General features: G+C 40.2%; 1 protein-coding gene and 1 long non-coding RNA gene across 3 annotated transcripts in view; one reads left to right on the forward strand and one right to left on the reverse strand.

The window, feature by feature from the left end:
* The first annotated feature begins 4342 nt into the window (after positions 1 to 4342).
* Positions 4343 to 8709, forward strand: LOC147753616 (uncharacterized). Its single transcript, XR_015310643.1, has 3 exons — positions 4343 to 4446; positions 7844 to 8023; positions 8308 to 8709. It is a non-coding gene; the product is annotated as an uncharacterized LOC147753616 (long non-coding RNA).
* The window catches only part of LOC111259544 (uncharacterized), a 34286-nt gene continuing 24091 nt past the window's right edge, over positions 4885 to 15079 (reverse strand). For both annotated transcript variants that reach the window (XM_022831637.2, XM_022831635.2), the window contains exons 13-24: positions 10923 to 11101; positions 10538 to 10665; positions 9806 to 9972; positions 9555 to 9692; positions 8713 to 8838; positions 8278 to 8491; positions 7816 to 7981; positions 7519 to 7641; positions 7170 to 7298; positions 6624 to 6778; positions 5900 to 6140; positions 4885 to 5534 (exon numbers count right to left, since the gene is read on the reverse strand). In XM_022831637.2, the coding sequence (XP_022687372.1) occupies positions 5379 to 5534; positions 5900 to 6140; positions 6624 to 6778; positions 7170 to 7298; positions 7519 to 7641; positions 7816 to 7981; positions 8278 to 8491; positions 8713 to 8838; positions 9555 to 9692; positions 9806 to 9972; positions 10538 to 10665; positions 10923 to 11101 (1922 nt within the window). In that variant the 3' untranslated portion in view covers positions 4885 to 5378. The remainder of the gene's footprint in view (positions 5535 to 5899; positions 6141 to 6623; positions 6779 to 7169; positions 7299 to 7518; positions 7642 to 7815; positions 7982 to 8277; positions 8492 to 8712; positions 8839 to 9554; positions 9693 to 9805; positions 9973 to 10537; positions 10666 to 10922; positions 11102 to 15079) is intronic.

Genomic DNA, 15079 nt, shown 5'->3' on the forward strand with positions numbered 1-15079 from the left:
CCTTGGGTTTATACAGAAGCTCTTTGAATCCAACACGACAATATGTAAAAGTGCATCTCAACATCTTTCTGGGCATCTAGAATGATAGATTTCAGCATAGAGTTGTCACTGGTGATCAAATTTGTGTCGGCATGTCAACAGGAATCAGAAATCGGAATGAATGGCTCTAAAAAAAAAATCATGGTTGAAAGTTCAACCAGACCTTCATGTATAAAAAGCACTAGATTTTGCATCTAGTGGAATTATTTGATTTGCTATACATAATTTGGATTACATAATTAATTGGCACTCTTATCAACCAAGTCATTCAAGAAGGAAGACCGGGGCCATCTTTGTTCACAGCAGTGGGCATTTCAAACCGGAAGCTTTGTCGCACCTTCTATATTCTATGGACATTGCGTTAAAGGATTTCTAGTATTTCCGTTCACTGAGGATACACCTTTGTGGCTGTGTTTTCGTCACAGGACGACAACTCAAACCATAGTTGGACAGTTCCACATCGGGCTACAGAAAGAACTCCTTAAGAATAGCTTTACAGCCCCAGACAACGGGATTTTATCTAAACCTGACGCCTTTCCTGATTTCATTCATTCGCTCACAACCTTGAGTTTTCCTGTCGTTACAAACGGTATGCCTTTGCTCAAGTCGTTTTTGTAGGGGGTACGATCGAATTCTGGGTAAGCGGAAGAGAATTTATATATATGTTTACATGTGTATTTCTCTATTTGTTTCCTTTTGGATGATCTTCTTGGGCATCCTTAATGATCACGCTGAATTTCGCGTAAAAGACCCTTTTCAGCATTCTTTTTAGCCTTCTAAACTTTCTTCTTCAGAATTTTCTTAACCAACCTATAATTGTCGAGAATATCGTTGAATGTTTCTGTACGTCCGGCGAATTTGGCTCACTTGAATTGTTTGTTAATTCTATTATAGTCGATACTTCTACTCGCAGTGACGTCGTTCTACCAGTATTTAGGTGGAACTGCTCTAGGCTCGTCTGAGCCGAGAAGTATGTGGCTTACAGGCTCCTTCAACAAAGTACTAATAGAATGTAGCATCTTCCAGTTGACGGTGTCCCTTTATCAATTTCGAGATACCCAGTGAACAACAATTTTCTGCACATATTTTTTTTTATAGGGCATATGGCGGACTCCAAAAGCCTTCAAGCCCCTTGAGGGGTAATTATGGATCTTGTGTTCAACGTGACCTTATCATTGGTAGCCATCCACTCTTTTAGTATCTGACCCCTCTAGTTTGTGCGAGAAGCACCCAAAGTAACTGAGCTAGCATTACAATCCCCGACGATGACGAACGGTATATGATATTGCTAGATTTTCTGCGACATTTTTGTTGTGGTTTGTTAACAATGTAACAGAGTTCTTCAAGCGAGCCGCTAGGGCCATGCTAGCATGAACGGGAGCGACGTCATACGTCGCTGCACACGTGAAGATTTTCCCTTCACCACGTTTTTGTGCTTGTCCTTGTATGTTCCTTATATAAACATCTTGTTTGTATAGGGTTTCTTGTCTTTTTTTGTCATTAAATTATCTTGAACTAGACTTTTATTTGATACGCTTTAGAACAGCAGTGAAGCTTGCCTCTTTGTGGGTCTTCTTTAGACAGTAATGTGCGGCCCTGCTGCGGTAGCAGTTTTGTTGTGGGATTTTGATTAATATTATTATTACTTGGTTTCCGATCCGTTCGGCTCTTTTTCGGTGGTGGAAGCGTACGCATCGCTGTCAGCGTCTGCTCGCTTCTGAGTATTCTATTTCCAGCGTCTTTCGCGCCAAAGACGGTGTAGAAGCCGCCAGTGTTTATCGTTTCCCGAAGGGAAATCGTGTCAGGGTGTTGTCAAGGCCAGTAGAATTTTCTGCTCTTGCTGGGTTCTGTCTGAATACAGAGTCAAGACTTGTGGCAACGTCAATGGTAGTAGTTCTTTCAATCGGGTTTTCAACGATAATTCTCCTTGCTTGGTGTGCCAATCCTTGCTTGACCTTCTTCAAAGTAAAGTAATTCATAAAGGTTTTTGAAAAGCCAGTTGACTTTTATTGAGCATAATTTTCATGTCTTTATTTTATATTCCTTTGCGTCTTTTATCTTTATATTGTAGTACTTAGGGCCAACATTTAGTTGCATCTAATTAAAGCAAACAAGCAAAACAGTAACCATGGACGCCGCGCTTAATGATAATAGCCTATAGTTTTTTTACGTAACCTTTATCACTTTCATCAGTAAGGTAGCACTGAGCCGTTATGTTTTTTTAAAGATAGCTTCAAAAATTTTTTCTAACAGAAAGCCATCTTTAACTGGCGTGTCGCCTCAGGTGGACGCACTGCGACGAAGATTCTCCGAGAGACCATGTCAACGTTTCCGAACTTAAATGATTTGACCGCTAATTTGTGTAGCAGCTTGATCCTTAAGGTCCGTTAAACGTTTTTCCATAGTATGCCGTCCGTGGCACCTTCGTCGCCTGCCAGAAGGATAAAAGCGAGCTTGCCTACACAATGTGCTTTTTAGTCTACGAGGTATGTAATAGGCTTCTAGAAGCCAGCTAAGCTCTCGTAGGGTTGTAGAATCTTCCTTAGATTCACATCCTGCACTTTTTCCTGGAGGCTGTCAGCTTTATGACGAACGAGAGTCAATATCCTCTAGTGTTTGAAGAAGTTTCCGAGCAGAAAGTTCTATCTTGGACACCTTATCTACTCTTACCTGAACGGGCTACCTGCGTTTCCAAAAGTGTTCCCTTATCTTGAAGCCTATTACCCGACTTCCTTACATACATTTTCATATACACATAGATGCACTTTTCTGTCGCCGTGTTTCTCTTGTTGCGAGTTTTTAGAACGCTGTCAGAAGAGTAGTTTTCAGCAGTTCAATAATAAAAGTGTAATCGTGCTCCCTATCCCTTTCGGAGTCCTTCTCGTTAACTTGTTATTTATCTGCCGGGTTCCAGCTTTTTTTTGGTACTCTGTAAAGGCATTCCTCTATTACTAATTGCACTTGAAACGTGGAATTTCGTCTAAAAATAAGCTTTCCAAAACAGCTTAAATAATTTTTGTTGGATTGTCGACCTACGCCTATTACAATTATGGTCGAAATGCTTTGTTTCGAGTTTTACGTCCGGTATCGCCCTGAGGCAATCTCTTGCAATGTTGCAACACCGACTTTATTACGGTCTGGTGCTAGTCGACCTAGCATAGCTGCTATTGCATGGAGCCACGCTTTCGTCGCGAGATCTTGGACCAGTTCTTTCACGATTGGTCGAGCCAGCGGTGTTCCCTTTCGTCACCAAGGCCACCCGCGCTTGACAAGAACTGTACATCCAACTGGCGTTCCGCCACTTCCCGGAGTATGGCCGACCATCGGAAAGCATATTCGCAATTGCAAAGTCTACTAAAGAGCAAAGGGAGGCCATGAGTGTCGACTGTCTCATACGCCCGCGGCTTTGCTGACATTCTCGTTCACTTAAATGGGCCCGCTTTTATGAAGCTCCGTTTATGGGGCCGCTGCGCGTTTCCGGACGTACTCCTTTATTCGTTCTGGTGCGTTGACCCGCTCCTCGCTCACCGCGTGACAGCAGTACACATGTGGGAATCGTTGTCCGCAGTTCAGGATCGGCTATCTGTACGTTTGCTAGAGGCGCATCTGATCTGTATACAGAGCGAGATGCGTAAACTCATGTTTTATAGATATAACGATTTGTTATAAGAATTTCTAACCAAACATATGATATAGTCGTAGCTAATAGTTTCTCAGCTTCCGTTGTAAATATTTACAATATATATCTACTAAGTACTTATCGAACATATTTGTATATGCATGCGACTTATTGGATATTCATAATTGGAACGTTCATCTCACAAACAAATAGATTTGGTATGAAGATATTGCAATTTCTCCCAAGATCATAGTCTTCGGTGCTCATCAAGGATAATTGATGAACTGAAGTCGCGTCTATTGAGAGCAGGCCACGCTGCATTGATCACACAGAACGACTACACAGCCACACACAGGTAGAATCTTTGCTCTTCTATCATCATGGTCACCAATAACAATTGACAGTGTAACATAGATGGGTAAAAAAAAAAGCGATTTAAAATGCTACATGACGGCTTAGTTATAACATGTGAAGAGTTGCCTATGGAAGGTGTTCCAAAAAGTCGAAGAGCTGCATTTCAAAATTCAAAGTATAGTGTGATCCCTTTCCCTCTGTAACGAGCAGAAGAAACAAGTATAAACAATAAATGCCATAATTACAATGAATTTATGAGGAAGGGAATCATCAAGTTACACTACTAGATTGTTCACATTACCGTTGCTGTTACCATTTGAAAATCCCGCGTCTTTGTAGTCTGAGCCCTGACGACTATAGCAGCAGTAGTTTGTGTTATCATCTTCAAAAGACACTGCGATCCTTATCAACTTAGTACTCACTGTGGCATAGAGGTAAATCCAATTTTCAAGTACGCGATATAACGGGACTATGCGGCACTGGCCGGAAGGTAGACTCGAATATGGTGGCATCATCTGCTCCTATTCTACTCCACGTCATTCAGGAGTATCTAGCTCATTTGAGCCAACGGATCGTACGTAATAGAAAATGGCAGGCCATGGCGTTAGGTCGGTTTAGGACGTATCTTTGGCATCATGTGGTGCTGCGAAGCAGGAAACATTTGTATATACATTGAAAATGGTAAACTCTAGGAAATTCTAGCGTTTCATTCTAGCTTTAGTGATCCGTAAACAAATCCGTGATACATTCCTACGCATAACCTAGGCTAAAGATAATGAGCGCTGTAGCAGTAACTTGTCATTAGTCCGGCTTGTTCCATCTAAAATTACTAATCTTAATTAAAATCTTTAAAGAAGTAATACAAAAAGCAGTTGTTACTCTGCACAAAGTATCAAATCAGTTTAATTCTGTGATGACTCTGGTCGTTAGTAACATGTATTATCGTTATCACAATGCAAAGTTATAAATCTATGGATATTTCTGTTTGTGTTTGAACATAATCTCATGTTAGTAACTAGTTCCATACACAATAACGACCTTTGCGGCATAGATGCTTCTTAAGCACCAACAAAGTAACTCCTTTTTGGGGCATTATATGGCACAGGTCATTTACTTAGCTCTGTTGAGACCGTATAAGCCTATCCTTGAAAAAAGGCTTAAATAATTTTAGTTTGAAGTAAGGCAAGTGAAGCCTATGCGTTTTTCTTCTTACTGAAAATAAGCTAACATCTCCTTCTCCGAAAAAACCATGCGTTTCTATTTCTATTTTTCGCCTGGAGCTGTCGAACAAATTTCACGTTGGCGTCTAATTGCTTCGTTGAGCATTTTGGCACGTTTTCAATGGCCTGTGTCGTCCGAGGTTTCGTTACGTGAACTCTCGTGAGGTTTTGCAATTCCAGTAGTCGATGAGCCTTTGTGCCTCCCGCTGGCCGGAACGGAGGGCCCCATGGACCGTAGAGAAATATACTGGGTCTGTTGCTTCTCCAGCGAATAATACCAACGGATGAAGATCCTTCCTATCCTATGTTTTTATTAAAAAAAAACATTCTATTAATAAATTTGATATTGATTCCATGTTTAGGACGTCACCTTCGAGTCTCGGACGCGTTATGGGCAAACATGTAACGATTATTTTTGATTCATCTTTACAAAAAGCAGGTAATCAGACAAAGGGAATAAAACAATAAATGTCATTGGTTCTATACGGCTAGAAACGGTGCTATACTTGAGGACAATAAGGAAATGTAAGGAAAAGGCTATTTTACTGATAGTGATAGTAATTGAACTGGAATCAAGAACTATTTTCAGGTGCGCTACATGTATTCAGTTCTGCAACAGGCGTCTCTCGATGACTCCTTGTTGCTTTACGACGATTAGGATGCGAACCTGTTGTGGATGTTCTTCATGGCCGACAGCGATGTCTTCTAGATCAGTTGTGGCAGAATCGTTATCTTCATTAGTCGAGCTATATAGCGGCTGTTGTAATTTCCCTACAGGATCGTTGGTTTGGTCGAACGGGAGCAGACGATGGCTATAAGCGCCATTAACGTACGGATCAGACGCCCACGCCGAACGAATGACACGCGACGGTGGTCGTACACCTCCAGGAACTACTCGATTGGCAAATCTGCAACAAAGTTCTGATGAATTAAATTTTGAAGAACGTAGGTACTGAGTTGAAGATCTGTTGTCATGGGTTCACGTTGCATTTCTATTTCGTTTATTTGAATAATAAGCAAATGCATAAACGATCAGAGAGAACAGTTCGATTAGACTGATACCATCAAGGTTACGTTGATCTCTGATTTACCACTGTAACGTCAATAACGGTATCACAAAATCCGAATTATTGACGAATCTACTACTTGTTAGATAGAAGCCAGCGACACTAGCGATCTGTAATATCTTAATAGCACATTTTATTATTATAACCTGTTTCGTTGGTCGGCAACATATTGAAGAGGAAACGTCAGCTAATCAGATACACATTTACGAAAAATACAAAAATGTATTTCATGATTAAAAGGAAAGCCTGAAGTCTATTATCACAAGCGCCTCGTGCACTACTCTATAGAGCTACCATTACTACAGTAATCGGAGCAATATTTACCTTTTAAGTAAATGGTAACATCCCCTAAGCAGTTCAGTGTCGGCAACCTTTTCCATTTTAACGGCATGGTCCCCGCCAATCCAACCAAGTAGAACATTTGGACGGCGGTTTACTTTTTCAAAACCGTAAATGCCGCGAAGATATTCACCATGTTCCTCCAAGTGTAATTGCAGGGTAATAGCATATCGTATAGTTAGTTAAGTACTCTATTATGAGCGCAAACTCGGCGCTCGTGTTTAAGCGGCGGGATGAACAGCGGGACGAAACCACTCGTGAGAGTTTCCCGTAAATCGGATGTAAAACCGTACATGCTTTGGAGAGTATTTTAAACGCTTATGCTGTTCGCCTTTATTGGTCGTATATATTTAGGTTTACAGCATAGATTAGGACAAAGTGCCTCTAAATAGTTTATCATGTGGAATATCCTACGTTGATCAAATATTTCAAGCGCAGTACTCTACAACTTGAAAGAGCATAAAATACTTCTGGCTAGTTACTTCAGTAACTCACCAATTCATTGAAAAACAAATAAGACTATTAATTTACCTTGAAGAAATCGTCATCATAACGGGTCCATAGGAACTGAAAACCGAGACTGTCTTCAGGCCAGAAAGGCCCATCATCCCATACCAAAAATATCTTATCAATTGTGCCAAAGCCAAAACAACGAAGTGCCTGTAACAGTTTACGTTAATTCTCATTTTGCTGGTACGCTGAAGGAGCTCGACTCAGCCGATAGAACGGTCAAATGTTTAATGGTTCCGCTTTTTTGTATTGCGCCTATTGAATTAACCAACATCTAATAGTGGCTATAGTGATACGATAAGAAAATCAGACTAGCCACAACAATATGGAGAGTTTGACAATGGCACGCTATCCTGCTATAAGCACCTACCTCGTGTTTGAACTTGGGCAAAGACGGCTGAAAGGGAAACTGCTTTAGAACCCGTACCGATGGTGTCATGATTAAATGATCGCAGGTGAACACTTTTCCGTCGCAAGTTTCCACAACGACCACCTGAAATATATGCTTCTTTCGTATTCTATATTGCTAGCATTTACGTGTGCCTCGTCTCCATGGAAAGCCAGGTGTAGGCATTCATTTTAAGCACGCACACTACGACGCACTCTTTTCAAGCAACCCACTATTATTAGGTAAGTGACACCTTAGTTAATAAGAAAATTAAAATACCTCTTGATTTTCATGTCTGCGTTTCCAGATTACTTTTGAAACGGGAGCATTGAGACGCAACGATCCTTCCGGAAGAGACTTAACGATCGTTCGAACAAATGACTCATAACCGTTATTAAAGTTGATATAATAGACGCCGGGACATTCTACATAATCGCCATATCCCCTGGAAATATTGTTAGAAACAAAGACCCGCCATACACATTCGGTAGGTCCCATTAAAGCACCCAGCTCACGTATTAGCATCTACATAGAGTAGCTCTCTAACAAGATCAATAAATTCTAACTAATTGTACAAACTACGCTTAGCTAAAGCTGAAACACTTTACTTTTAACATTGAAATATCATTAAGTTTTCTTGACACGAGAACCTTAGTTTTAATTGACTGTTAATACAATTTGATTGTGTATCAAATATAGTATAGTGATTCCCCTCCGGCCGCAGGGTACATGTTCACCTACCTTATAGCTAACTGTTCGGGATCTTCGCAGGCATTATCTACAATTTCGAACTTGCGGTACCAGTCTAATATTGCTGACATGAGCTCCGGATCACCAGCTGAGAACGACTGCGGAGTTCCGTGACTGCCAAACTGGTTGTAATAAGTCTCCATGACATGTGCCTCGAACCGACGCCGATACATTTCAAAGACCGATTTGTAGTCGAAGGAATTACCTTAAAACTCAATCCCCCGTACAACAAACATGCTTCGTCATTGCTAAAACTTATATATGTCGTTTATTGATATCTTGCGTTTCTTACGATTGAAAATTAACGCTTTCACACTTATCGTCATAGTCATTGTTATAGCTGATACTTGTTCCAAACAACAATCGAAATATAAAATCATCATCGAAACGTGAAGTGATCACTGATCAACACCTTTCGAGAACTACCTTGATGTTTTTCTTTAGTACTGTTCTTCAGTAAAGCCAGTTCATTCTTCACACTATTGAGCACCATAATTTTATTCTCAATTAACTCTTCAGGAACTGCAGAACCGTCCGGTAGCAAAAACACGCCTGAAAGCGGATCAAGTTCAAATACAACACAGAAAAATTCAGTAAGTAATTGCCATATGTGTTTTTAAGTGAACGAAGTGAAAATTTTCTTATACCCATCTAAATTTATAGTCTAAGCTGTGAAATTTTCGAATGAATCGGTACATTTTTTCCTGGTTTTTAATAGAACATTTGATACTGTCAAATAGATTGAAATAACTTCACAACTTGTTGTGATTTGCTCTCGATATTACCTCTTGATGTCGAATAGCACAGTATAATAATAACAGAATTGTTTGTTTTTATAACAATAATAGTTTTTGCCAAACATATTCGATAATGCACAGCAAAATCAAGCTCTCGCAGCGGACTGAAGTATTGACAGCGTTGTAAAACTAGAATTTAGAATTCTGTTTAAACTTCTTTGCGCTCAGTTTCCTGTTTGACATAGGCCTATGGCCACTTCATCAATCCACTTCATTTCCAATTGTTCATTTAATTCAAAGACATCGATCGCTACGTGCCATATCCGTTCCGCGCCATTTAAGAACTCTGCTCTTACTTATATCTGTCTATGCTTGAAAACAAATAACATGATACGCTCGTTGACACCGACCTACAGTCTATCTTCGATCCACGTTTTTCGGTCGATTTATGTATCAAGCTAACCTTACGTCACATCGATTGCCACTGACGCAGCTATAGGAAATTTAGATTTACGAATTTTCTCACGTTACCTTTTCCCTCTACGGAGTAGTCTGCACGAGGATCAGAAAGAAGACTGTGCCGCCGACAAAATTCGAATAATGCATTGTCTTCTTCGCCGTGCACCCACTGCGCGCCTAACTCGAGGGGACCACCTGTTATTTCGGCCGCTGTAACGAAAACATTTTTCTGCCGTTAAATCTAAAGGCAGTATAGTGGAGATATATGCATAACATAGTACATGGATAATTGCATGAAGATGGAATCGGATGGAAACGCTCACCTTCGTAATGTGTCAGAATACGCCCCCCCGGACGCGAGTGCGCTTCAAGAATTAACAAATTCTCGCTGTTCGGTGCGGTATTCCTCGTTGAATCAGTGAGCCGTAAAGCTGCGCCCAAACCAGCAGCCCCTGCGCCAACGATAATAACTCGAAAGTGCTCGCCCCTCCTGGGTTGAACGAGTTTAAATGCGAATGATAAACATCTTTAGAATCGAAGAAAGCGTCTTTAAAGAAAAACGGGTAGGTAAAATAGACTATGATCATGGGCAGTACAGCATCCAAACTAAGGTGAAGATTTCAAGACCCGGTGCTAATAGCTTCAGATAATAACAATGAAGGTAACGTTTGACGAATGCACCGGCACTTTCGCACGCTAACTGACTTCGTGCAATACACATAGTGGGCCCAAGTGATAAAATAACATGGATTTTACGCGTTCAAGTAGTATAGACAGACATCTGTACAAAAATAAAGTGGTGCTTCTCTCTACGATTTACCATATCTACTGCTTTATTTATTTAATTCAGAGTTTTTCCAGGATTAATAAACGATTTCAGATCCGATGATCAATTAAGCGACTTTTGATTTAGTGTTCGAGTACATTTTAGATAATCTCCTTTTTTTGCTGTAGCTTTATTGGCTTGCTTTACTCTAGGAAGTGGCAAATAAACAAATTTTTCTGAGTCAACCCTTAGTAATGAATACGGTTGATGTATAGAAACCACAACCAACCTGATATTATACGGAGCCGTTGTATTCAAAGGCAGTGATGTATACGACGTAGATGTTCCTGCGCCGGACGGACCTGCCTGAGAACCTTTATGACTGGAAATTGAGAACGCTCCAGGTTCAGAGAGTACCTGTTGTGACCGATCCGTAAGATATCAGGGTTTATCTCTAAGCTCTGACAGTATGCAGCACGACGCGACACGCAGTTATCTACAAGCCGATTTGTTGAACGGCAGGCCTTTAGTGCAAGCTATGGTTGTCGGTTGTTGAGCACTTACTAAGGAGATCTTAAATTGTTCTACATATATATTGTTGTAAATATTAAAACTGAGTTCGATAGTCTTGTCTCCCAATAGATTATCTTGTTAAAATAAGAAATTTACTGAACCTGAGTTGCGGCCTTCAATCTGCTGTTTCCATTATTAGGATCACTGCAGAGACCGACCATTTCTAACTGGTGATCAGTTTCGGAATAAGCCGAGTCAGTATTTCCGAAGTCGACGTACTTCGTTAAAGCGGCTCCGCTTCCGACTCCTTCTCGCTCTTCGTCAGCAATTCTCACACTTTCTGCATTACAAATTACAAACGTACGTTCCCTGTTTTAACTGTCAGCTAACATCAGCACGATTGTTTACGTGAGATACGTTATAAAGACAGCGCCCTTAAGCGCGTCATTTGTTCTAAACTCTTTAATATGTTAATTCGCTAACATCTGAACGGCGATCATTACTAATGAATGGTCTGTAAAAAAAGACGTTTCAGCGCAGCACAACTCTATGACAGTGCTGAGCGACATTTTAATTCGAAGTTTTGCTGGCCTATAGTTGTTCGCCTGTAGGATTTTTTCCGCTAGCTAAAAACCTTGGGCTGATTTGTTTGAAGCAGCTTCAATACAGTGGTAGTACAGGGAGAACGGCCTCCCTCGAGATCTAGAGATTACGGTCAAGCGGAAGGCCAAAATGGAGGATGGACTGGAACGGCTCAAAGGGAAGGAAGATGAAATGACCGTTCCTGCAAGCCATGGTTTCGAAGTAATATCAAACATATACCGAACCATGACCCAAGCTGATAAAGGGGTCCAGGGTTTAGTGGGTGAGAGTCCTACAGTACCGGATAAAGAGCAGTCATGTCCTGCCTACGTCCGGTCTGCATAATGCATTTGCCCTTAACCTCCAAAAAAAAAAAAAAAAAAAGCTTCAATACAGTACATCACTTTTTTTTTTCACTTTTACATCGCTTTTCACAAACACAAAAAGATCCTTTTGGAGCCAATGCAATCTGCCGCTATTATCGTCTTGTCGACTAAAGTAACCTTTTACTAGGTCGAATTATTATCATCAAGAGAAAGAGGTAGCGGAGCGCATTTGATTTGCTCTCGAAATTTCAACAATTCGTTACGGACGGCTGGCAAAAGGAAGGGCGTGATTAAACGACGCCAAGAGTATAACACAGTATTATTTGCTATATTAATTTGAATTAGATATAATAAATTGAACTCTAAACGGTAGTGAAATACGCCCAAATCGTGATCGGAACTGAACATGACGTTCATGTGAATCTGTATTATACATGTACCGCCACCGTACATATGTTATGGCGCCCAGCAAGGCTACTGAAGACGTCACCTATTTAGGTAATGCAAAACGCGTTATGCTTCATTTGTTTATTATTAAGTAAAATGGTAATTAACAACGACGATAGTCTGTGGAGCAACGTCAGCTATCACGATCAGATCCTGCGTTGTGCTGTTTGCATTTTGGTGAAGCTCATCTAGCTTCACAGTTTACCGTTCTGTTGTTTTTCTTTACATCTGCAACAAGCAATGTCTGATAGGTATGTTTATAAATAAATCAAAATGACAATACGATTTGGGTCTTATGCAAATTGGGCAGGTTTATTGCATTATCTATTTGCATTCCATACAGTTCATGAAAGTTAATCAGGCAGACATGTTATAGGACTACAACGAACGAAGAGACAGGCCAAAAAAGGAATCATCGATAGCTGCGATCGAAGTTAACGCCAAGGGTATCGCATGACTTCCATCTCTAGGCTTAATCAGCCTTGCAGAACGAGCAAAGGAAGTTTAGGGCAGGACATTTTATGGAAAGAGCTCCCGTCCTAGTCATCTTGCAGCATCTATAATTCAACGACGAACAGGGAACAACACGGGAGAGTTGCCAGTTTATAGTATTTTTAAGGTAAGTGTAAACAAATAGTACCTCTGTATAACGATATATCTGCACTCCCCTACGGTTCACCTACTTCCGTTACGAGAAAACGTTACTTCACAATATTATATATAGCCGGTAATATTACATTGCCATGTATAGCCTTGTTAGACCGCATATAGAGGTTTTTTCTAACTATCGAATGATGTGTGCGAATGGGTATTAGCATCAGTATGATCTAACGCGATTAAAAGGAAAATGTTTATGCAAAGCAAAAGGACTTGATCGTTGAAGACGTCAGTTAGAAGTGCGTCTTATTTAAAACGCCCGCCACTGACTGGCGGCGGGCTTGTCACCTGCTCTTTGTTAAAGCACAAAAATTATAGAATATGAACAGCAAAGCCTATAGGATAATCTTTACACATGGACAGATTCATTGCATTTAGCAACCGCGTATTATCACAATGTTTTTTTCACAATAATATAAAAATAACCATCGTTTGTATTTAAGATTATTTTATATGTAAGTCGATTTTAGAGTAAATTTCATGGATGCCAATCTAAAGTGAACAATTGGAATGGCTGACAGCTATGACTACTTGCGGGGGTCACAGTTTAACATACGAGAATGTTACGATATTCAGCAAGAGTACGAGTTCTCAGCATGTTACGACTCACAGACGCTTACGGTGACATTCATTTATTTACATTCACTGCGAACTATTATATATATATATAAGGTCTACTTTTTTTTTCTAGTTGCGGAGCTTTTTTAGATCCTTTAGAAAATGTTTGTCTAAACAGTTTTTCTTTCAGCAATATACATCAGAGTGGAGCGCGAATATCTGGGCATGAGTTAGGACTCTCGTTTTGACAGTTCGATGTTGCTTAGCATTGTATTGTTCGTCTTACTCGTCAAGATCGGGCATTGGCACACAGGACATCAGACAGGAGGACAGTTCAATACAAGGAGAAGGATGCATGTGACAATTAAATTTAAAACAATTATCCAAATAACTAACGAAACAAAGCATTCAGACGAACGAACGAACGCTAAGATACAATATGCCGTAAGTCGAAACGCAACGTCACACTACAGCATGTAGAACACCTCAGTGAGGTTAACACACATCGGAAAAATTCTCAAGGTACAATAGTGAATAGCTACACTGGTAATTACTAATTATTCTAAAAAAATTTATACGCTTAAAACATAGCATCCTTATTTTAGGTGGAAGTAAATCAGATTTGGAAAAAGAATGCCCAAAGACATTAGCGAACCGTCTTTTGTAAGCCGCCGCCGCCGCCGCCGCCGAATGAATCTAGCGAAACGGGACAAAGTATTGTAAAAAGCGGAGTCAGCATTGAAGACTTTTGAAGGCGTAATGTTAAAGAAGGGTTGCTAAAGTACCCTAACCAACTTCATTGCTGAACTAAATAAGCACAATTATCAGAAGTAACGATTATTTTTCGATGTGATTTCGGACCTTTCCGCATGAATTTTTTGAGCTAATGTAGGAAATTGAAGCTCGCGTAGTTGCAGTTTCCTAACTTCACTGCTTGCAAACAAACACTTACATACGCTGAGTGTGACAGTTGCGGTTGTCGCTTCATACTGTAATTTTCAACACTAGCCCTATTATCAGTGTCTCAGTGGGACCTTCCAAAACTAGCATTTAATCCTTCTAAAATCGTAGCTTAACGAGATTGTTTTCAGAGTGTCCACATAAACAAATCGATGTAAATAAATCCGCTAGATGATATTTCGTTATATACAAGTTTGCAAATCGATAGTAGGATAAGCAGCGCGAGTTCTTCCGTGAACTGGCGAGAAACAACCGGTATACAATTTTAAAGCCTTTTTCGATGGGCTCATCTTTACGTAAGCGTGTCCCGATGCCTACCGTTAGCCCACAGCCAAGGTGTGACCTGGGCCACGTAACGTTCTTCGCCTTTTCGATCACTTAATAAGTCGTAGGACGTGCAATCTTAGCAATCTGCAGGTTTCACATACGCAAAATATATATTCGATATTCTGACTAATCATCAAGCAAACTTAGCAACGTGAGGGCCAGTATAAATATGTCCTTTTTTCAGGATATTTGAAAGGGCCGAAAACTCCCTTAATAAAACTAAAGTGGAATGATTAAAACATCAAAGCAAGTTTTTGGAAAGAACAAACCCATGATAGTAAGTGTACATCTGGCTTTTGTACCTTGTTACTAGTGGTAAAAAAAAAGTAAGAACAAGGGTGCTATAGAGAAGTCCAATGTACTTATAATATCAGGCTTTATATGTATATTAAAGCAAAGGGCTTCATCTATATCGTATCGCCTCCCTAAATGTCTACAATACGATTCTGCGTATACACAAC

This window comes from Varroa jacobsoni, unplaced genomic scaffold (genome assembly GCF_002532875.2).
Source record: "Varroa jacobsoni isolate VJ856 unplaced genomic scaffold, vjacob_1.0 scaffold_344, whole genome shotgun sequence".
NCBI lineage: Eukaryota > Metazoa > Arthropoda > Arachnida > Mesostigmata > Varroidae > Varroa > Varroa jacobsoni.